Source organism: Heloderma suspectum, chromosome 11, assembly GCF_057233095.1.
Source record: "Heloderma suspectum isolate Gila_16-S chromosome 11, 16-S_ref, whole genome shotgun sequence".
In the NCBI taxonomy this organism is placed as follows: domain Eukaryota; kingdom Metazoa; phylum Chordata; class Lepidosauria; order Squamata; family Helodermatidae; genus Heloderma; species Heloderma suspectum.
Genome location: NC_139468.1, coordinates 3,673,007 through 3,697,036, shown reverse-complemented (window position 1 = coordinate 3,697,036; position 24,030 = coordinate 3,673,007). Strand labels below are relative to the sequence as shown.

Below are 24,030 nucleotides of genomic sequence, written 5' to 3'. Positions count from 1 at the left end.
CTAACAGCTTGGCCAAGCCAGACCCTGGCTTTCTTCCCAGGGGCAGCCGACCTGCCTGAGTGTGAAGCATGCCAGTGTCACGGAACGTGTGGCCAGAAGTGAGATCACCCCCCTCCCGGTCTCTTTTGCATCTTGCAAGGTTACTAGCACCCTTCTGCGCACAGCCATAGGCTTGCCACCTGGATAGCCTGACAAATATAATCAGAGAAACCAATCAGAGAAACCTATCAGAGTGAAGGTACATATTGAATTTGATTTTAATAAAATCAATAAAAGGGAGGCAAGGTTTCTGGAATGTTTCGGGGGGGGGGTCAATCTCATGGCTGAACTCATTCTATCAGCTTTTCCCTTCTGGCAATTCTCCCAAGTTTTTCAATCCAGTGTTTTAGTGCAAGGAGTTTGGGGTCTCGACAGGATCACAATTCTTGCTGCAGCTGGTAGGTTCCAAACCAGTTTGTGGTGTTCCAGTCGTATTGTCCCAGTGAAATGTCCAAATGACACAAAACCTTACAACCTAGAGTTAAGAACATAGGAAGCTGCCTTCCGTTGAGTCAGACCGTGGTTCCATCTAGCCCAGTGTTGTTGACACTGACTGGCAGCAGCTCTCCAGAAATTTCAGGCCCTACCTGGAGATGCCAGGGAATGAGCCTGGGACCTTGTGCATGCAAAGCAGGGGCTCTACCACTGAGCTACGGGGTTGTATGGAACCGTACCTTGGACCACGATGCTTCAAAAGCCTTCTTCCAAGTAGACTTTATTTTAGGGCATTTCCACCAGACGTGTAGAAGATCAGCATGGCATTGGCAGCATCTCCTAGTAGATTACATTTCAGGAGTTGGCCATGCAGGCTGGGAGATGATAGAAGTTGTAGTCCTGCACAGCTGGAGGGTACCAGGGTTGGGAAGGCTGCTTCAGGTGTTGTATTGCCTGGGCCGTGAGCTGCTAAGGTTTGGAGGTGCTGAGATAGTGATAAGCCAGATCCAGGTTTGCTTACAAGGAGTACTTTATTGAGTACAGTCAGCACACAGGAGTACCCAGTGGTTGGATCAGACAGCTTCTCTGAACCCAGAGCCATGGGGTAAAATGGGTTTTATACCATACATGTTAGCAGTGAGGCAGCATGACAGCAGCAAGCGTTAATTAGTGTTCATTCCCAGCACAGACTAACAGCGCTTGTTCAGAAGGAAAACAATCAGAACTTTCCCAGCACAGCCACCTGTAGCTCTGCATAAACATAGCTTCACTTCTCAGGCACATCGTAGGCCCTGATAAGACACTAGCCTTCATTAGCATGGGATGTGCTGAGGCCACGCTATCGACCTTTGACTCATCTCACATGCTCAGAGGCCCACTAGCAAGGGAATTGTGCTAATAATGAACCTAAGCAAAGCATTATGAATCTCTAGGCCCCTTTAAAACTACAGGTGACTTGGTCACACTCCTGGGGCCATTACAGGTGTTGCCTCCATGTGGTATGAAACTGCACTGAAGGCAACTCCGGTGCTGGGAAGCGGAGTCTAAACTGCCACGTGGGGCCTTCTCACGTTCTTGCCTGACTCAGCCCCCTCCTGCCTCTCTCTCCAAGACCCATGAATGTAGCTCTCTTTCCAGGTCGCTGCTAAGCAGGCAGCAGCGGCGGCAACGCAGACCATTGCCGCCTCGCAGAACGCAGCTGTCTCGAACAAGAACACAGCAGCCCACCAGCATCTCGTCCAGAGCTGCAAGGTAGGGTAGCACGAGCTGGCAAAAGACCCCTTCTTTTAAGGCCATGCATGGCAAGAGCCTCCACCTGTCTCAAATTGTTTCTGAGAGGGGCAGCTGCTCTTCCTCAGGGTGGGGGGTGTTCTTTGGGCTTAGCGTTACATTGTCCATCAAAGATCCAAGCATGGACAGAGTGCTTTTTCCCTCATCCCTTCGTAACCACAACCTGACACCACTGTTTTTACCCATATGTAAATGGATGCAAACAGTTAGTCGAACAAGTTTTCTTTAATTGGGCAATTATCCCTGTTTCTGAGTAATTTCAGCCTTTGCTTAGCCTTGATGCATGGAGTACAGCTCTGTAGGTTGGTGTATGCAACAGGCTGGGCAAATTGCTCAGCCTGGGGATCACATCTGGTATAAAAATGCCCCATCCCAGCAGCAGAAAGATGCCAGCTTCCAGCCTGGACAATGCAGAGACAAGTGGCTGGCCCGAAATCAACTCTGCTGTGGCGGCACCTGCTGTTATCTCCATCGCTTGTGCCCCGCCTGGTTGACCGAGATGCTGGCCATAGAGAAAGACAGGGGAGCTGGACGACCCCTCACCCCACCCCAATCCTGACCACTGGAAGTCTTCTCCAGCCTTCGGTTTCTGAGAATACACCAGGCATGGTCTGTGCACTTTCAGGTGTATCTTCAAGACCTTAAGGGCTAGAAACTTGATTTAAAAACAACAAAAAAAACAGAAGGCTTAGCAGTGGTGCCATCAGGGGAAGTCCTTGGGACAGATGTCCATTCAACAGAATGAGTAGGAGTAAGATTGTGATGTGGAGAGTCTAAAATTGCCCAACTCCCTCACTGAAGCGGAGTTCTCAGCTAGATTTTGCACCCAGTACCACATCCTGCAGCTGCATGGAATATTAGTAGGCACAGTCTTCTCCAACGTAATGGTCACCTCCATCCCTTCAAGCACTTAGCCACAGCATGTGCGATGCCTTCCTCCTACCACTGAGAAAGGAAGGAGAGAGAACTTCAAAAGAAATTCCAGCAGTACTGGAGTATACAAAACTGGGCTTGCCCAAGACACTTAACCATCTCCTCTGGCTTCCCTGCACAATCTGAGGGTCATGTTCTCTGCCACACCTCAAGGGATCCTATGTGTGGATCCCTTGACATCGTTTAAAATGCAGCTTCTCTAAGCAGCCAGCTTGTTCACTTGTGACTAGGGATGTGTGAGAAGTTTGATTTTGCTCACAAAACATGCGAGCATGCCCCATTCAAAGTTCCAAACACGAGCACAAGCCCGTGTCTGCTGAAAATATTCACAAATTATTGAACACGTGCTTCTGTTCATCTCGTTCCCGATTCCCAGTTCAATTTGCGTAAATTTCCTAATTTGCGTAAATTTCCTCAGTAGACTGGATCAGCCCCACTTTATGGAGAGTATTTATGCAAATCTGAGGAGATTTGCACAAATTTCCCATTCAATTGCTGCCCAGTTGGTGCAAATCTCCCGTGCTAGCGCTGCTCGATTTGCACACATTTCCCGTTCACACAGAGCAAGCAGCGATCACAAGCACGAACAGGGATCAGGCACAAGACGATGTTTGGAGATCTCAAACGTCACTCGTTCACCCATTCCTATTTGTGACAACCCTGGTCAACAGAATCTCCTCCTTGATTTGTGGGAAAGAAGTTAGCAGCAAGGGGAGACAGGGTGAAGATCATAGGGGGAATCATTCCCTCCATGCCTGGGAAGAAAGGTCTTCTTTGTGCATCGTTAACCTATGGAACTCACTGCCACAGGATGTGCCAGTGGCCATTGGTACTATCAATGGATGAGGGCTGGACTATTTTTTTATTTGTCACATGTATATCCTGCCTTATCCTCTGAGGAGCCCGAAGCGGTGTACATGATCCTCCTCCTCTCCATTTCATCCTCACAACAGCCCTGTGAGGCAGATTAGGCTGAGAGTCAGTGACTGTCCCGAAGTCACCCAGGGAGCTTCATGGCTGGGTGGGGACTGGAACCCAGATCTCTCAAGTCCCGATCCAACACTCTAACCACTGTACCACACTGCTTATTAGCCATGATAGTTAAATGGACCCTTCATGCTCTGAGGCTGAATATCTCTGCGAACTGACAGGTCACTGCCTTCTTGCTGTGCTTGCAAGCTTCCTGCCAGCTGGCCACTGCTGGAGACAGAATGCCAGTTTAGGTGGACCTTTTGATCCGCCAGCAGGTCTGTTCTTATGAATTAGGTAAACACAACCAGCTCTCTCTCCCTCCAACGATCGTCACATATGTTTTTTCTTCGTTTAAAGGGCTGGTCGGGCTTCTTTTTCCAAGGCATTACAGGATGGAAATTCTGAGATGCTGTTGTTGGTTGTGCAAAAGAGAAGCGCTTTTGCGCTGCTAGAGGCCTTCATTCCAGACAAATGGCTCATGGTGGAAGTGAAGCAAAGTGGGCAGGGCGACATGGTCCACATTGGATGCGTGTTTATAATCTCAGGGCTTAATGTGCTGGCAACTCAGGCCAGCTCTGCATTCGCCTCTGATCCCTGCGTGCTCCAGAAGCAATGCAAATCCAAACAAACCTGTTGAGTGAGCTCATAGTTGCTCCAGAAGTAGCATTTTCCCCCTTCTCTGCTGTTGGCTATCTGAGCAATGAAGGCAGAGTCTTCAAACCAGAACTGATAGTTGCAGAGCTATAAAGGTGAGACATGTATCAGGGGAGTGGAGCCGCGTGTTGCCTGCTTGCATGCACGGAACTGCACACCCAGGCCCCTGCCAGATAATTGCTGACAGTCCTGATCAAGCATTCAAGAAGAAGTGGGACCAGGGAAGGACTACATCTAGTCCCTGGCTGATCGGGGCTGGAGCCTGTTTTTGGAGAGGGCTATGCACGCCCTGTCCCAGCAGACAGATTGGGGAACACATCATACGCACAACTTCTATTTGCACACATGGTTCCTCGCTCAGCTGTGCTCCCTAGCTGGATTGACCAATTCACAGGCAGAGAAAGCAGCATTTTTTTTAGTTTTCACTGGTGAATTATTGATGAGATCTTAGATCAGTGGTGATGAACCTCTTTCAGGCCGAGGGCTGAACCCAGTGTCAGAGAAGCTCAGAAGAGCCACATTCCAGTGGGGGGCATGGCCAAAGTCATAAGGGGTGGAGCCAAAGGCAAAATATACAAAGAAATACCAACATATTGTAGTTTAAAGCTGTTACTGCCAGTAGCTAAGCCTTAAAAGAGGCCTCTAAAACTGTGCAAGAGCTGGGAAACCACCAAATGATTGGCAGGCAGGAAAAGGGGTGGGGCCAGGGGAACGGAGTGTGACCGTCTGGAGACTGCCGGAGGGCCGGCCCGCAGGCCTGAGATTCAACACCCTGGCTCAGGCAATGGCTTTGAAAATCCTTTGGGGTAAGTTCCTACAGTTCTCCATGTTGATAGTTTGTGGCTTTCAGTTTGGGTCTTGAACATTTCCGTTGGATCCCAAACCCATTGTTCCCACTTTCTCTTCCTGGTAGAATGTTGCTGATCACATCCCACAGCTGGTCCAGGGCGTGAGGGGGAGCCAAGCGCAGGCAGAAGACCTGAGTGCTCAACTTGCCTTGATCAACTCTAGCCAAAACTTCCTCCAGGTACAGTTGACTGGCAGAAGAACTGCAAGAGGGACGGGTGTTGCCCTGCCCAGCCAAGTGTCCCTGATAAGTTTTGAATGAGTGACTGGAACAAAATATCCGAACCTTGGGTGGGGAGGGTCGATGGGGCTGGGAAGGCTTGTTTTCCTTCACATTTTTGGTCCAAATAATTACTACTGACAATCTGGAGAAACCGCGAGGTGGGTAAAACTATTTCTTACAGCAGGGGCGTTGGACCTCTGTCAGCCCAAGGGGTAAATTCCATTTCAAAGAAGCTCTCAGAAGCCACAGTCCAATGGTGGGTGGGGCTGAGGCAAAAGAGGGTGGTGCCAAAAATGCCAGAAATACCAAAAATAAGAGCCTATTTTAGCTTCAGCATCTTACTGCCAGGAGAGGCATTTGTCACGTTCCTTCGTCCTCTCCCTTCACAATCCAACACGCTCCAGGAAACAAAGCTTCAGGCCAGAACTACTTTATTAGTAAACGACCAGCTTCTTTAAAAATGCAGATTCTAGGAAACTCTCAGACTGCATAGAACTAGCTACTCCACACATCTGCGAATATCAATAGAGGAGACGAAGCGGAAGTTAGAGGAGTTGCCAGCAGTCTGGGCAAGAACTTCACAGCCAGACTTGCTTCGCAGGGATGCCCCTCCTATAGGGTGGCTCCCTCCTACATTGGCTTCCACGAGTGGCCAACGTGGCGGAGCGTCTGAGCCCTGCCCCTCACTTTTCCCATTCTGTGACGGACTCTCACATCCCTCAAGTCACGCCCATCACCCTCCTCCTCTGAAACTTGAGTTCTCATGGTGGAGGAATGGAGAAGCCATTCAGGCTGAGCCATCTGTATTTATTTTATTTATTATTTATTTATTTCATTTCTATACCGCCCAATAGCCAAAGCTCTCTGGGTGGTTCACAAAAATTAAAACCAAACAACACACAATAAAACAATTTAAAATATATAGAACATTAAAACCACAATATAACAATACAACCACAATAAAACCTAGCAGCAGTACAGGAGTTTAAAATACAGATTTAAAACAGCAAAGATAAAAATTTAGAAAGCTAAAATGCTAAAATGCCTGGGAAAATAAAAAGGTCTTCACCTGGCGCCGAAAGGAGTACAATGTAGGCGCCAGGCGAACCTCACTAGGGAGCTCATTCCAGAGCCAGGGTGCCACAACAGAAAAAGCCCTCCTCCTAGTAGCCACCCGCCTCACTTCCTTTGGCAGGGGCTCACGGAGAAGGGCCGCTGATGATGATCTTAAGGTCTGGGCAGGCACATATGGGAGGAGGCGATCCTTCAGGTAACCTGGCCCCAAGCTGTTAAGGGCTTTAAATGTTAACACCAGCACTTTGAATCGGGCCCGGAAACGGACTGGCAGCCAGTGCAGCTGGAAAAGTACTGGCGTAATATGAGCTCGCAGGCCAGTCCCTGTTAACAATCTTGCTGCCCTATTTTGGACCAGCTGAAGTTTCCGGACCGTTTTCGAAGGCATGGTATGTCACGGTCTTGGGAAGAAAGCCTTTCCATCTCTGGGCTCACTGGGGAAGGTGCCTCCCTCTGTTCTGGCTGTTCCCATTCTGATTCCGAATCTGAGCTGCCAGACATCTCCACACGCTCAGATTCATTCCTGACAACATTTCAGCCTTTTAGAATGGAAAAACAGTGCGCAGAAACCAGGAAACCAGCAAGCAGTTGGTGGGGGGTGGAGCCAATGGAGGGGGTGTGGCTTTCTGGGAACCCCCACTCATGCCTGAGATGATGCTTGCAACATTTTGTCTCCCTGCTGATGTTACATGGACAAGCTCTGCAGACAAGTGGCCATATCCACTCATGGCCAGCGGCTCCTACGCCTGGTTCTTTGTCGTTCTTTCAACAGCCGGGGAGCAAAATGGTGGCCTCGGCCAAAGCGGCAGTGCCTACGGTGAGTGACCAGGCCGCGGCAATGCAGTTGAGCCAGTGCGCTAAAAACCTTGCCACCAGCCTTGCCGAGCTAAGAACTGCCTCCCAAAAGGTAGGGAGACCTCCAGACTTATGAGGGGTGCATTTGAAGGAAGGGTGGGCAGCGAGGGCCACTTGGGGCAATGAAGGATGGGCCAGGGGCTGTATGCACCTGTGCGTGCGTGTCCGTGCACACACACACACACACATGCTTCTCCCTATCCCTGCATGCTTCAGCATGCAGGGATAGGGAGGTTTAAACCTCCTCTTTCTGGAGGCTTAAACTTCCCTGCATGCTGAGATCGCAGCCCCTCACCGCAACTCCCTAGTCACCTGTGAGGGCCGTGTGTTGCCCGTATGCCATCTGAAGGGTGGCTTTGCATTGTCAGAATACCGGCTTTTTGAAGATGCTTGTACCTGTCCCTTTAGATCAGGAGCGTTGAAACTCTTTCAGCCCTAGAGCCAAATCCCACTTTGTAGAAGCTCTGGGGTCTTAAGACAGGGGTGCTGGCAAAATGCCAGCACACAGTAGCTTCAAGCTCTCACTGCCAGTAACTCAGCCTTAAGGGAGGCATTTCAGCCTTCTCCAATGGGAAAAAACTGCACAAAAGTCGGAGCGCCACCCAACCATCACTGGTCAGGGGAAAGGGGATGAGGCCGTCTGGGGAACCCAGAGGGCTGGGTTGGGACTCCACTTTGCTAGTTTTGGCCCAGGGGCCTGAAATTCTGCTTCCCTGTGTTAGCTGATCAGTTATGGACTGAGCTGTCTTGACCGCGCCCCTTTTCCATGGTTACGTTTGCATATACAGCTGCTCCTATATGTCATGGGTTGTAGCTGAATACCAGAACTGGCTCCCTTGAAAATAATGTTGCTGAAGATGTTTACCACTGTGGTGCTGGATCTGTGATGACTCATTCCCACGTGCATCACCATTTGAGGTGGCAACCCTCAAACACCGAGCAGGCCACGTGTGAAGAGGGTGTGCGCTGTTGATAGTGGGAGGGGTTGGATCGCTGTTTTGATCACGAGCACATTTGGGGGTTCCTCTCTCTGGTGTGCAGGCACATGAAGCATGTGGACCCATGGAAATTGACTCTGCTTTAAACACTGTCCAAACGCTCAAAAACGAACTGCAGGATGCAAAGATGGCGGCTCTCGAGGGGCAGCTGAAGCCTCTTCCAGGAGAAACGGTAATCTGGCGAGCGCTTAAGGGTGTGGGGCATTGTTGGGCCTGTCCAAGCGTGGCTAAAACTGAAGACATATTTTCATTGATTGATTGATTGACTGTCTTTGTCCATTCAGTGATGTCCTCTGGGTCATTAAGATTACATTTTAAAACCGTAAAGCAGGCCCCCTCCACCTGGTGTCCAGATGTGTTGAACTACAACTCACAGCATCCCTGACACAGCCATTTTGGGGGCACCAGGTTGGGGAAGGCTGAAAGAAGTGAGAAACCAATAAAACAACCACAATTTAAATTAATTAATTAATTGAATTAATTAATTGAATTAATAAAAGAAGTGAGAAACCAAAACAGAATAAAACAACCACAATTTAAATTAAAACAAATAAACCACCAGCATCCAATCCATGGAAACAGCAGAACTAAAGGTACTGAAAGGTCTAAAGATTAAAACAGTCCAGAAGGGGGAGACAGGCTCTGGTGCTCATGAAAACAAAAATTATTGTGCTCGACGTGTTTCGGAATGCCCCCTTCCTGGGGAGCTATAATTCAAACCAAACATTTACATTAAAAACGCTGTCTTGCAGATAACAACCTGTTCCTGTATTGCAAAATTTCATAAAACCTTTTTGTATACAAATGCTAAAATTCCGCCACCCAAAACCCAATACTGCAAGACAGCGTTTTTAATGTAAATGTTTGGTTTGATGTATAGCTCCTGAGAAAGGTAGCATTCTGAAACACGTCGAGCGCAACAAATTTCGTTTCTTTGAACACCAGAGCTTGTCTCCCCCTTCTTTGCTGCCATTCGCGGTGCTCTTTCCCTCTTCACTTCTTCTTAAGATTATAACGCCTGAGGAAATGAGCAGGTCTGCACCTGGTGCCAAAATCAAGCAACAGACTGGAATCCATAACATAGAAGAGACAAGACAACATGGTCTTCGATTCTGCCATTTTTGATGCGCAGCCTTTTATTGAGTCGGACCGCTGGTCCATCTCGCCCCAGAATCGCCGGCTCTGACTGGTCTCAGGAGGTGCCCCCGTCTCCCGAGGTTAGATGAGGGTCTACAAGTGACGGGGCCTTCTGTGCAGCTGAGGCTGTGGAACAGTTTTCCGAGAGACATTTGCTTGGCCACCAGCTCTGTGTTCCTTTTGGCGCAAGGTTAAGACTTTTTCATCTAAACTAGCTGATAACAAAGGTATTATTCCTTCTGTTTGCTAACTTCAGGGAGGAGTGCCGATCTTTATGTAGCCAAAACAGCACCATCCACGCACAAGAGGGGGAAGTATCCACAAGCTTCAGGTTACCAAGTGTGCATAGGATTCATTATTTGTCAACGTGATTCATAACCTGTGCGTCTACATTAACACAGACTCAAAGTGGCTTATGAGCATTGGTTAAGAAAAAAAGTAAACGATAAAATAACACTTACTTGGAAGTAAGCCACTGGATCCAATGGGACTTAATTCCAAGTAAACTATACATAGGATTGGGCTGCACAACTTAAAAACATTAATGCAGCGTAACTATTAAATAGCAATGACCAGTTCGATTTTAATGGTTGAGTCCCATTAACAATGAGTTAGTAAAATTTGCAGTCCAAAAGAAGGGTCTGAAACTGGGGAAGACATTTTGAAACAGACAACTCTTGGTTTACTGATGAAATGACACCGGGGAGACACACTGCTCCAGGAAGAGTGTTCCATAGCGTAGGGGCCTCCACTGAGAGCAGCACTCCATGTTTTGGTGGGTCATTGCACAGCGTTACCTTTCCTCTTTGGCTCATGTTAGCATGGCCCTTTCCCCACTCAGCTTGAAAAATGCGCTCAGGACCTGGGAAGCACCTCCAAAGCAGTCGGCTCATCCATGGCCCAGCTGTTGACCTGTGCGGCACAAGGCAACGAACATTATACAGGTACAAGTCAGCTTGACAAAACTTGCCAGAAAAAATATATCCATTATAATGGCATCTCGTCAGCTATGGCAAAGGTGTTCTAAGATGCTCTGTGATGCTCTGTGATTGTTTTTATTTCTTCCTTGCTTTGGAAGGAGGCCACAAAGAGCCAAAAGTGGCACACGAATATGTGTATAAATACACAGTATTATTAATGACGATGTTACTAATTATTATTTCATAGCACCGTGTTTGAAGCATGTGCCATCCAATGGCTTTTATCCAATGGGTTATATCCAACGTTAGTCTAACTTCAGTCCTGTTCATTTTGATGGGTCTGCTGTCAGTAGGACTAACACTGGATACAACCCGTTATCTCAGTGATGCTTACTGGCTGCCCAACGTTTCTCATCTGTTGAGGAGTCTTGGGCTGATGCCGCTTATGATGATTCCAGGAAGCTGGCAGTTTCTGTGCTGAGTAACGAGAGGTGTAGCCAGCCAGTTTCTCTTGGTGGGGGCCCAACTGCATAATTTGTGGTAGGTTGTTTGGGGACAAAGCACGTGTGTGCACGCACCCACTCCTGGGCACCTAAGGTGGGTGGAGTCTTGGGTAGAGTCTAAGGGATCAGTGTTGTGCCTGCTGGTGCCCCCAAGTCCTTCCGCAGTGAATGTACAGGAAGGATTTCAATAAATATGGACTGTGGGGAACAGTTCCTGATGGGTTCCCTTGTTACATGGCTCCTAGGTAAGACTTTCTCTCCCACACTCTGGAGCCTTGTGTCTAGGAGGGTGTGGTTTTCACAATTTCTACCCTGCAGGAGGGGAGAATTCCTCTAAGAGAAGAGACAGTTGACAACTGACGCTGTGTGACAACAGTTCTGCCAGGAAAAAATGGGGGAGGACACTCCAGATGCTGAAAAAAGATTTATTGGTATGTTTGGGAGATCCTGGGAGTCACTGGAGTGCCCCATGCATTGGTGGAACTTCGTTGAACACATGCTCCTGAGGAAGGATTTCTGAAACACTTTGGGCCTTATCGATATTTTCAGCATCTGGAGTTTCCTCCCCCTGTTTTCCCTGTTTGTGGGGCCATCCAGTTTTTATCATTGGTTTTTACAGTCTAGCTAGCCAGCATTTGGCTGCCCTCCTCCGGCCCTTCCTTGCTCAGGCTGTGACACACCTCTGTCCCTTGCGCCCTCCCCGCCAAGGCACGCCTGCCTTGCCCTGCCCTGATGACTCCTCCTCCTCCTTCCCATCAGGCCTGGTCTCCCAGCCAAGGAGAGCTCTTCCTTGCCCACCACCTCCTTCCCTCCAAAGCGTTTTTTTTTTTCTGCCACCGTCACTCTCCTCCCAGCTCTCCAACTCAGTGGCCGGGCACAGTGGCGCAACAAGTAAACTGTGGCATCCCAGCAGCCCACCACACTTCTGACAAGTGCAGCTGGCACTGGGACACTGCTGTTGGCGTCACCCTTGTCACACTGCGGCAAGCAAACCCAGTGGTCTCATCGGGAGAGTGGTGGAGCCACAGAGCTCGTAATGCAGGGGCGCGGGACCCCTTTCAGCCCGAGGGCCAAATTCCATTTTGGAGAGCTTCTTGGGGGCCGCCTTGCAGTGGTGGGTGGGGCAGAAGGAAAATGGCTTAGGGCTGAAGGTGAAGGGAGGGGAACCAAAACTGCCGGGATACTTTAGACTAAAGCTCTTGCTAACAGTAACTAAGCCTTAGGAGAGGCATTTCAGCATCTTAGAAGGGGGGGGGGATTGGACAACAAAAGCCAGGAAACCACCACACTACCAGTGGTCAGGGGGCGTGGCCTTCTGGGGAACTCTGAAGGACTAGATTTGGATCCCAGGAGAGCAGAATTTGGCCCCTGGGCTGTAATGGGTTCAGGAGCTTGCTTCCTGGGGTCAGGACCCATTGGCTCATGGTTATACAGGTCCTGGAGGCACAATCCTATGTGGAGAGGCGGCCACCTCTGAACTTGGGAGGTGACCACCTATCCAATGCAGAGCGAGCAGAGCATGGAGGGGAACTTCTCCGCTGCACTCCAGCCACCCTGTGTTCATGGCTAGACGGCTGATTCCGGCTGTCTAGCCACAGGACATCGGAGCGTGGGGTGGGGAGGCCGGATGATGCATAGGAAGCATTGTCCCAGACTTTCTGCACTCCCCGCACCGCCCCCAGGAATGCCCCCTTTTGCCCCACTCGCATTTCCCTCATAAGCGTGGAGCCTGGGGACGTTCCGCACCACCTACGAGGCAGCGGGGGAGGGGTAGAGAGGTGGTTCTCCGGGAACCAACCTCGAAGCACAGGCTCCAAGGTCGGTTCCCGGAAACTAGCAGCTATAGGATTGCACCCTAAGCTACTTTCCTGCTCTGAACTTAGCCTCAGTTCCAGGTGACATTGTTGATCTCCAAGCTTTATTCCAGTTCCTGAGCTCCACTGGCTGGCTGTCCACTTCGTAAAACTTTCTGAATTTTTGGGAACAAGTTGCTGACGAAAGCGTTCTCCTGTCTTTGCAGTGAACCTAGTGCATGGCGCAATATACCCAGCTGCAGCCAGGCCATATAAATGTCGATATACCTGCCCAGCCTAGGCAACATTGGCTGTGTTCCTTTATCCAAAAAAATGAATGTGCAGTGGTGACGAGGACTTCCATTTCAGTATAGGCAAGATTGCATTACCCTCGGGGAATTACTCATCTGATGGCGCAAGGCTTGTGGAGCGATTAAAACGTTCTTCTGTCAATTACATTCTGTCTTCAGTGGTTAGCCCGGTAGGAGATTTCCAAATTCAACCGATAAAGCTCATTAGAGTGGCGCTCCCTTTGGTAATGTGCCCCGAGACGGAACAGATTTCAGTTGTGCTTCAGTTTTGAAGTGGCTGTAATTGGATTAGGGTGGCTCTGTTATTTCAGTTGCAAAGACCTGGCGCGTCGGAGCAGACATTCGCTGTCCGGTGAAACGCTGCAAAGCTCCAGGGGTTTCGTTAATGCATGAATAACGATTTCTAAAATGGAATTAAAAGAGCCCTCCTGTTTGGGAAATGCTGCCAGACAGCGCGATCGGCAGGGGGCAAATATTCGTTGACGGTCTTCCTGTCCCGGCACTAGTTCAGGGTTGGGATCTCATCCTCTTTGGGCGCATTGGCTTGGCCTGATCTCTAAAAATTCTATGTCTCTAAAATCTTAGGTTTGTTATGAACCAGTGGTCAGGAAGCGCATTTGCCTTTGTAAGTAGGAACATTTCACTTGGAGAAAAGCCAATGTGCAGCCAGATGCAATGCGCCTTTACTCAGAAGGAAGTTCCCCAGTGTTGGGATAGGGTTGCAGCCTTAAGGCTTAGTGGTTTCAGTATGCTTGCGTAGGGAAAGATGTGCAGGATTAATAATCCATGACTTTAAAAAGGGCGGTTCTTTTATTTGTTAGGCTGCAAACTTGAAAGTTTTATAGCCATGTAAATATTTATAATCTGGAAAGCAAAGATGTCCTGGAACAGGGCTTGTTACGCAACAGTTTTTGTCTGAAAATTGAACGTTTTGCCTTATTTTTCCCCCTTCTCCTCTTTTCCATGAAAGGCCACCTCCAACTGAGGCAAGCTGGGCTGATGAAGGCAAAGCTTCTAAATGCTCTTGGCCAGGAACCCACAATGGCCAGGATCCCATGAACTAATTCCATGACCCCAATTTGATTTTTCTCAAATGCCTGCTCCTCCATGTTTCAAAACTGTTTCAGAACTACACATTTCAAAAACACTGTGTAACAGAGCCTGAGCATCAGCTGTTCAAAGTAGGGGCGGGATTGGAAATTCCACTTGGCGGACAAGAGCTTTCTGTGGCTCTCAGGAACTCTTTGGGTCCCTATATTCTTGTTGAGAAATCGATTCCATACAGAGACCTACAAAACAGGGTATTGAAATCTTTTTCTCGCCCCCGTTCGATTGATGATGGAGCAGTTAGGCAAGCTTCTCAGTGATGCAGAAGTCATCAAGCTGAACAATTGGGTGGTTGAAGGATGTTGTGTGTTGTGGAAGCTTGCTGTAATACAAGCTCAGATCCATAAGAAGAGCACTGCTGGATCAGACCAAGGGTCCATCTAGTCCAGCATTCTGTTCACACAGTGGCCAACCAGCTGTTGACCAGGAACCCATAAGCAGGGCATGAGCACAACAGCACCGCCCATGTTTCCCAGCAACTGGTGTACATAGGTATACTGCTTCTGGTCTTGGAGGTAGCACAGAGCCATTAGGACTTGTAGCCATTGGTAGCCTTCTCGTCCATGAGTCTGTCCAGTCCCCTTTTAAAGCCAGGCGAATTGGTGGCCATGAAGGCTGGCAAGTACCAGAGTCAGGCAGATTTTAGGCAAACAGGCAGTCAGGTGGTCCTAGCCTGGTATCCCCCCACTCCGTGATGAATTGACCAGACTGACATTATAGACAAGCTTCTTCTTTTTTTAATGTGGAAAATAAATGCTTCTATTCCAGGAGAACAAGGGCAAGTCATGACAAAACAAAACCAAGATCACCACAGTGGACGATCACCCATGCCCACAAGGGATTTTCCAGTAGACGTTGGAGCATTTTCATAGAAAGCGGGGCCATCTCACTTGCCTTTCATTTTAATGGGGGATTTTTCCTTCTGTGAACCTGAAGGGATGCCTGTGCATGACAGATGGACCATGGTGAATATATGAATGATGGCCTCAGTGCGGTCTTGGCTATTGGGCGGTATAGAAATATCACAAGTGCTGATGCATTAATTTAGGGGTTGCTGCAAGGGAGACGGCTCAGGCATTGAAGACTTTGGCGCAGGCAGCGCGGGGAGTGGCCGCATCTACCAGTGACCCAGCTGCGGCACACGCGATGTTGGACTCTGCACGGGACGTCATGGAAGGCTCCGCCATGCTCATCCAAGAAGCAGAGCAGGCCCTGGTGGCTCCTGGCGATGCTGAAAGCCAGCAGAGGCTGGCCCAGGTGAGTGGCGGAACGGCCGGGGCCTTGTCTCGCTGTACCAGTCCGAGAAGAAGAGGACCCGTTTCACACATCACAGCAACCCACCATTTTTAAAAATGGTGGGTTGGGTTGTTGTGAATTCTTGCTCCCACTGCAAGCAGGAGTGGCCAAGCAACCCTGGGGTACTCTATCCCTGGCTTGTTTAGCATTGCATATGGACCTGGACCCCTCTGGCTTGTCTCTCCCCTGCAAGCCAGAGAAATAGCCCTAGAACAAAGCATGGGTGATTTCTCTGGTTTGTCAGTGGAGAGACAAACCAGAGTTCTGCGTTCTGACACAACGGATCACAGTGGGAGCGATCAGGCAGCATGCACCAGCACACTGCATCATGCACAACAACCCAAGGTTAAAAAAAACCAAACCTGGGTTGTTTTAAAATGCACACTGGTGTGTGTTCTTGGTGTCTGCCATGCTCGGTTTCAGCTTCCATTCATTCAGCAAAGCTCATGAAGGAGAAAGCCCCAGTGGATAGTGGCCTGTGCCTGCTCAGAATGATGGCCTGCCTCGTTCTCATGGAGTGTTCGGCTTCTCCTGTAAACTTAAACTCCTCCTACAACCACATCTGAGTACATGGGACTGTACTCGCCTACGTTCCTCCCTGGCTACTTTTGTGTGCGCCTGTCTCTTCGCCTGCCTCCGTCGTCTTCTCCACTGTCAAAATTTAGATTTTAAACTCCTCAAGGACAGGGATCTTTGACAGCTGCTGTTTTTATATTGATTCTGGTCTTTTAATTGTGTTTTGGTTAATTTTTTAATTTAGGGGCCTTTTCTATTTTATTTTGAATATCTGTAGACAATGACTGCTGAGGCATTTTGCAATTAGAACAAACCTAGTCCCAAAATAAATAGGCAAATAACAGGTGGGGCGGGGGGAGCCTAAAGAAATAGCAGGACGATCCAAACAGAGCATCAGAATAAGCCAAGGGTGACAGCCAACCAAAGCTTGCTCAAGCTAATTGTGGAAGGCACAGTGCAAAAAGATAACTTTAATAGCACGATTGATAGATTAATTAATTTTAAAACATTATACCTGCCTTTCCATCAAGCAGCTCACAACATCATATAAGAACAATTGAGAAAAATGTACACCTGCCCACACCTGCCCAGAGCTTGTGGACTGAATCAATTCGGCTTTTCTTTGTGTGCGTGTGTTTCCTGAAGGTGGCCAAAGCCGTCTCTCACTCGCTGAACAACTGCGTCAACTGCCTCCCCGGCCAAAAGGATGTGGATGTGGCATTGAAGAGCATTGGTGAATCCAGCAAGAAATTGCTTGTGGAATCGGTGAGGTGCTTTTAAAAATGTGTTGTTGATAATAATGATAATGACAATAATAATAATAGAGTTTTTATAGAAATGCAAAGCTGGACTTAAAAAACGTCAACAGAACCTGCAAGTAAGAATTGAGTCCTAAATAGAAACCTGTTCAGTAGGGTGGTGTTCCAGTCCATTCTGCCACCTCATTCCACCACACGTGTAGACCAGGCCATCAAAAGACTTGTTGAAAAAGAAGTTTGAGCACCCATGGCCTGATTCTGGATGGTTGGCACAACCCCCTAATCTCTGTATCTTACTGTAACTAAGCCAAAGTATGAGTAACTGAAATAATAACGTGTTCTCCCTGTTTATCCCTGGGGCCTCCAATTCCAGTCCCTCCCTCTGCTGTCTCCCTTGTGTCACACTGTAAGCCCCTTGGGGCAAGGACCTGTCCTCTTGTAAGTGCCACCATGCACATCATTGGTGCTGTGTCTATAAGGACGCACAATGACCCAGAATGCTCTTTCTTCCTGCTGCTAGCTGCCTCCCAGTTCAAAATCCTTCCAAGAAGCGCAGAGCGAACTCAACCAGGCTGCTGCCGACCTGAACCAGTCGGCCGGGGAGGTGGTCCACGCGACACGAGGCCAGAGCGGGGAGCTGGCGGCGGCCTCTGGAAAGTTCAGCGAGGATTTTGACGAGTTCCTTGATGCTGGGATTGAAATGGCTGGGCAAGCGCAGGTGAGGTTTCTTCTTCTCCATGGCTTGGCAGGAGAGGGAGGGCTGGTGTTACTGTTCTCTGCTTGGGAGTTGATAGCCGCTTCGGGGCTTTCCCCAGTATGCAAAAGCAGGATATAAACGCTGAAACGAAACATGCCTCGCCTGCAGGGTCGCCTCTCGTGCTGTCCACAGCTCCCACACACAGCTCCGCTGTCCCTTTGCAGGGGATAGACGGGCTTGTAACGACCACAGGGAAGGCGTTTCTGCCTGGGGGAGAGACCCGAGATTTCCGCCATCCCTGCAAATGCCTCTCCCCGCAAGGCACAGCAGCAGTAAGGAACAATCTCTCTCCTTGCCCAGCGAAGGCCTTCATGAGAGCCATAGAGCCCTCCCTCTTCTCCCATGTGTGTCTCAGAATGCCAAGCTCAGATTGCGCTACGTTGCAGATTTTAAAGCATTCCTTCCTTGGCACAGCTGCCGTTGTCTCAGCTGCCACCTAGACAGCTGGATGTGCAACATTGTGTCCATTGGAGGGCCAGGCTTTGAGGCTCCCTGAACAAGAGCCTCCCTGAACATTATGCAAAGACATTATCCATCCCTCTGTGGCAGGCTAGCCGACGCAACTCCTGTTACGGCCACCCACTGCAGCTCGCCATCTTGTCATATGCATGGAAATTATATGCTCATTAAGCCCCTGCAGCGAAGACACACAAATTAGCTGCAGCTCTCGGGGCCCATGACAGATTTCCTACGTGGCCTGGGGTGCAGAATGAGCTGCCGGCCCCACTGTTCGCCAAACAATTGCGGGATGGTTGTGCCAGGCAGAGATGTGCAAGCGAACAGAAACCTTGTTCAGCAAGTAGTTTCAAAGCTCTGCCCAGCTCCCCGCTTTACCCCGCGAAGACCTCTATCGTTGGGGGCATCTGTCTGCTTGGATGTGAGCTCCTTTACCGTTTGCACACACAGAAAACCAAAGTTGCACTCTGCATTGTTTTCTACGCTGTCCTGGTGGTCCTGATGGCCATATGGAGCTGCAAACCCAGCACTTAGTGTTTTCACTGCCTTCCCACCTCCTGTGCTAAATCTATGTCATGATTTGCCCCTCTGGCCTTGCAGACTAAAGAGGACCAGATCCAAGTGATAGGGAACCTCAAGAATATTTCTATGGCTTCCAGCAAGCTGCTTCTGGCCGCCAAGTCTCTCTCGGTGGATCCAGGCGCTCCCAACGCCAAGAACCTCTTAGCAGCAGCAGCAAGGTAAGGACCAAGGTTGGCCTCATTTTTAAGTCAGAGTGACTGGGGTGTGAATTCTTAACAGCTTTCCCTCAGAGGCAGTGGAGGCTAGTGGCTCCGGTGCCAGTGGGCAGCGAATCCGCTCTGGGTTTCAGTCAGAAACAGTCAGAACTCTAAAGGAGCTATCCATGGTTTGGAGCTCCTTTAGAGTTCTGATTGTTTCTAACTGAAATCTGGAGCGGATTTACTGCCCATCTGACATTGAAGCCACCAGCCTCCACTGCCTCTGAGGTACATTTCACCTTTTGACTGGCCTCAGTTTACCCACATGGAAATGACTGGGAGAAGAAAAGTAAGAAAGATATAAACATAGACATCTGCCTTAGATAGGACCCACATACCTTAAAGAAGGGCTCTCCCTGTATCAACCCTCCTGTCTTGTCTCTTCATCAAAAGGCCTTACTTTTGTTGCCATCTGTACGTGCATTACAACATCTGATGATGGAGACAAGGCCTTTACAGATGTGGCCCCAAGGCTCTTGAAGAATTTATCTCTGAAACTGAGGAATTATTCCGATATCCTTGCCTTTTGTATACACTTTTTCATCTGGCTTTTCGGGTTTTCCCCTAGAAAGATATAGTGTTGGGTTGGGTTTTACATTGGGTTTGTTTTGTTTTTTACTGGATGGGAGAGAGAAAGAAGTTAATTGGTTTGTTTTTAATTTGGCTTTTTATTTGTTGTTTTAAAATTTGCAGGGTTGCTAGGAGGAATTTTAATAATGTGTTTATTTTGAGAACCCTGGCGCCCATGTGTATGTACAGCTACAGCAACAAAGAGTTAGAATATAAATCCAGAAACTTGTAGTGGAATGCTCACTGCACTGTCATAAAGTCCCCCTTCCTCAATTGCAAACACCTAGTTACTGTGCTGAAGTCATAATTATCTAGTCCTTGTGCCAGCTAAATGGTCATCAGTGCCAATGCATTTTCATCCAGTCACAGGTAACAGGTTGCCCAATTTCAGCACATGTTTCTACACGTGGAAAAGCACGATACAGATATGGGGCAAGGAGTGAGTTGCTATCGTAGCACTTGCACCATGGTGTCTGCTCTGACTGGCCACCTTGTCAGTGTTTCCCATGTACATCTCTCTCTCTTTCCAGGGCTGTGACTGAGAGTATAAACCAGCTCATCACCTTGTGTACTCAGCAAGCCCCTGGCCAAAAAGAGTGTGACAACGCTCTCCGGGAACTGGAGGTACACAACTTACTGTTCCCGGGGAAGATTCATGGGAAGTAGGGATGTCAGGAACTCTGCAGCAGATTCAAATGGGTTCAAATTTCAATTAATCTGACCTGCAGGTTCTGCAGTGGACCAGGTTTTTCCAAATCACATGGATTCCACAGACTTGCGGACTGGGTTTTCACTTTTGGAGGAGGAGGGTTGCACTAAGTTGTTAATGTACATTAATTAGTGCACATTAGCATTAATTTGCATTAACTGATGTGCATTAGTGCAAGTGTGCATTAGTGCTAATGTGCCTTAGTGCAAGTAGAACGAAATTCTGGTTTTAAAAAATCCAATTCCATCCAAGAGTGGACGATGGAACAAAAGCTGCCTGACAATGCACGGAACACAAACAAAACAGATTTAACAAAATCTGTACCTTCCTAGTAGGATGTGACTGGCAAGCCTTGATTTTATGATTCAGGAAGTTGGAGAGGGCTGATTGATCATGTCCTCAAATCATCAAGCTCCAGCCAATCAGGATCCAGGGGTGCTGTCTGTCAGTCCAAGGCCAGGGCAGCTACATAGTCCAAACCAGCAAGGGGCTAGATCCAGTGACAAAACTGGGGCATGTACTAAGGCGGTGTCCTCACACCACAGGCAAGTTGCTCAGCCTGAGGAGAAGCTCTGAAGCCAGGGTTTTATAGATCCTGGCAGGCTGGAATTGGCCCGTTGGAGTCAGCTGATGGAATGCTCAGACAAGCTGGCACTGCAGCCTAGGGGCACCCTTGAAGCACAGAACTCAAGTCTGCCAGGCTTCTGCTCTTAGAATTTGCTTGACCTTGATTTAAGTCCTTAGGGGCACAATCTCATGCATGTTTAGGCAGGAAGAAATCCTGCAACTGCCAGCCTCCCCCAGCCAGCATGGGGCATGCTGGGAACTGTAGGACTTCTTCCTGTCTAAACATTCATAGGATTGCACCCTAAATATTTTTATATTCACCAGAGCAGCCTTCCCCAACCTGGTCCCCTCCAGATGTGTTGCTGGGGAATGCTGGGAATTGTGGTCCAACACATCTGGAGGAGACCAGGTTGGGGAATGTTGCACTAGAGGGAAGTCTGGTGAACACTGGCATTCACACGCAAATGCCAATAATCCTGGATTAATTTTGTGAAGGCCTAAACAATGCATTTATTTGCAAGGCATTTTCCTTTCAACACCTACAGTCAACAGGCATTGGTATACCTCTAAATTTCTAGATATTCACCAAATCTGTCTGGGATTGTTGACATTCATCAAACCTCAGATATTCCATGGAGGTTGAAGTGATGAGTTCTTTTGTCAGATTAACTGATTGGGGGGGTGAGAATGGCCCTCATTGCATAGACTTAAGGGCTTTGTTTGGAAAGAAAATATTCTTCTGGTTGGAGCCGGACCCTCTTATAAGGGTCAACAAAGGGCCATCTAGTTGTTTACGTGCAGCATTTCTGGACAGAGGCCGGGGACTTATGCAATGTGATGTGCCAAACACTAAAACAATCAATTCAATGTAGAATTGAATGATCAAAAAATATAACAAGCCACCCCAAAAAACATTAAAGCCTGATGATGATTTCTAAAAAAGCTGCAGCTGTAAAAACTTTAGAAGCAACAGAATCAAAATGTATCCATCCCAAGTACGGCTTCACTTACCTGCTCACAAAAAATCAAGGGCAACCTTCCCCAGTCCGATGCACTCTGGATATTTCAGACCACAAGTTCCATCACCCCAGTGAGCATGACCATGCTGGCTAGGGATGATTGGAGTTTTAGTTTAACACCCTGAGTTGGGGAAGGCTGATCTAGTGCATGCTGACGATTAACACAAGTGCGGCAAGAGGCACGTTGGTCTACTATTTTTATTGTGTTGCTCATGGCTGGCGGTACCCTGTCTGCTTTCAGACGGTGAAAGAGATGCTGGAAAACCCCAATGAACCTGTGAGTGACCTCTCCTACTTCGACTGCATTGAAGGTGTTATGGAAAATTCAAAGGTAGCCATTGTGTTTTCTTTCTGTTCATGTGTCCTTCTTCACAACCTGTTGCACCGAGCCATATTTAATATGAACTCAAGCTTATCAGAGCTCCCTAAAGTTAGGGCACCAGAGCATTTCAGCAGAAATGGGAGAACCAGGGTGCAAGAGCTGTGTAGCTTTTTCCAGCATTCAGGAGGAAAAGTCTGTGATACCTCCTCAGAGATTTGAACTTCCTATTTTGGCCTTCCCCAACCTGGCATCCTTTAGATGTGCTGGACTACAACTCCCATCATCTCTGGCCATCATGGTCAACAGCCATGCTGGCTGGGGGATGATCAGAGTCCCAACACATCTGAAGGGTACACCAGTATAGGGATGGTGATCCCCCCAATTATGGAATGGATCTCCAGCAAATTCTGCGTTGTTTCTTTTTCGGCATCAGGTTAAGACCTTCCTCTACTCCCAGGCATTTGGTAGCATATGATAGGTTTTCAAAATTTTAATCAGGTCCTGAGATAGTGTTTGGATATGTGTGCGTGTATGTGTGTCTGCTCTGTTTATATGTAACAGTAGCTAAACTGTTTTTATATTATGCATAACAGTGTGTTTTTAAAGCTTTTAATCTTTGTAAACCCCCCAGAGAGCTTTGGCTATTGGGCGGTATAGACATGTAATAAATGAAATGAAATGAACCATTATTGATAGTGGCAATTGTAATATTATGTAGCATCATTATTAATACAGCAGAGTGTGCTGAAAGATTAGTCTTGAATCAACTTTCTGTCTGAAGGTGCTTGGCGAGGCGATGGCTGGGATTTCTCAGAACGCCAAAACAGGTGACCTTCCCGTCTTTGGCGAGTGCGTCGGGGTGGCTTCAAAGGCCCTTTGCGGTCTCACCGAAGCAGCAGCTCAGGTGACTTCCAGGTTACTAATACAACAAACGAGCTTTTTCTGTCTTGAAGGAAAGTGACCTTCAGCTTCTCTGCATATTCTAAGCACAGCCTTTCCCAACCTGGTACCGTCCAGATGTGTTAGACTGCTAACTCCCATGATGCATGGTTATTAGCTGTCCAAAACATCTGGAGGGCACCATGTTGGGGAAAAGTGGTTTAATCAGTGTAGCTCTTGCAAAGCATGAGAATGGAAAGGATCTGATGGATTCATAACCATTGGTCACATTTTTGAATCTTTGGAATGCTGCTTTGATTTGCGTTTCTGCTTGACTGCTTATTATATCTTCATAAATAACCATAGTCAGCCTGAGCCATCTAGCACCCTGTTGGCCCCTTAAATGACAGCAGCATTAGCGGTTTCACGTGTAGTTGGCTGAGCTGTGGACCCTAAAGCCTCGGCCTGCACTATAATAAATGATGTGGGACGTGGCATTCGGTCAGGTTCGCAAATGACGCTTCGGCGGCTGTTTGCATTTCCCATACCTGCAGTTGCAATGCAACACCTGCTCTCTCTCACAAGTGTGCTGGACTGCAAACGGCTCTCCTCAGCTTCCTGCTCTGCATGAACCCCAGCGAAGCAGATTGAATGGCAGCCTTTGCACAACGCACGGGCCCCATCTCTGGGAAGTTACCATGTCTTTGGTTTTTGTCTAGGCCGCTTACTTGGTTGGCATCTCGGATCCCAACAGCCAGGCTGGTCAGCAGGGTCTCGTTGATCCCATCCAGTTTGCCAGGGCTAATCAAGCTATCCAAATGGCATGTCAGAACTTGGTGGACCCCGCAAGTAGCCCATCCCAGGTAACGCCCAACAGGGCTGCCCAAGGTGTTTTGCCAGCTGCACTATGCAGACTCTGAGCGGTGGATCCTGGTTTCCCTTGCAGTTTTGCAGAAACATTGGAGCGTGTGCTTGGATTGCATGAGGCCTGAAAGGGGCACCCCAGCATCTCCTGCAAAGGATTCTGGGATGTTCCACTTAGGCTTGTGTTCTGCTTTGCTGGCATTTCTAAAGAATATTGTTGTCCTGGCTGGGGTTGCTCATGCAGCCAAGTTGACACTGAGAGCTTTGGACTAGGAGTTGGTCCCCCTTCCAACCATATGCTTCTAGAGTTCTGACTGATTCTGACTGAAACCCGGAACGGATTCACCACCCCACTGACATCTGAGCCACTAACCTCCACTGCCCCAAACGTTAAACCGTTAATATTCAGAAGGCTGTTAGAAAGGAAGAATATAATGTTGTTCAATAG

The 24,030-nt window shown here is 48.4% G+C and overlaps 1 protein-coding gene across 1 annotated transcript in view; it reads left to right on the top strand.

Moving 5' to 3' along the window:
* Nucleotides 1-24,030, top strand: part of TLN2 (talin 2) — a 215,501-nt gene that overhangs the window by 142,716 nt on the left and 48,755 nt on the right. The window contains exons 23-35 of the mRNA XM_084816675.1: nucleotides 1,612-1,725; nucleotides 5,237-5,350; nucleotides 7,239-7,373; nucleotides 8,363-8,491; nucleotides 10,298-10,400; nucleotides 15,139-15,347; nucleotides 16,548-16,667; nucleotides 17,181-17,378; nucleotides 18,474-18,613; nucleotides 19,753-19,846; nucleotides 21,759-21,848; nucleotides 22,621-22,743; nucleotides 23,438-23,581. Of these exons, the coding sequence (XP_084672801.1) occupies nucleotides 1,612-1,725; nucleotides 5,237-5,350; nucleotides 7,239-7,373; nucleotides 8,363-8,491; nucleotides 10,298-10,400; nucleotides 15,139-15,347; nucleotides 16,548-16,667; nucleotides 17,181-17,378; nucleotides 18,474-18,613; nucleotides 19,753-19,846; nucleotides 21,759-21,848; nucleotides 22,621-22,743; nucleotides 23,438-23,581 (1,713 nt within the window). The remainder of the gene's footprint in view (nucleotides 1-1,611; nucleotides 1,726-5,236; nucleotides 5,351-7,238; nucleotides 7,374-8,362; nucleotides 8,492-10,297; nucleotides 10,401-15,138; nucleotides 15,348-16,547; nucleotides 16,668-17,180; nucleotides 17,379-18,473; nucleotides 18,614-19,752; nucleotides 19,847-21,758; nucleotides 21,849-22,620; nucleotides 22,744-23,437; nucleotides 23,582-24,030) is intronic.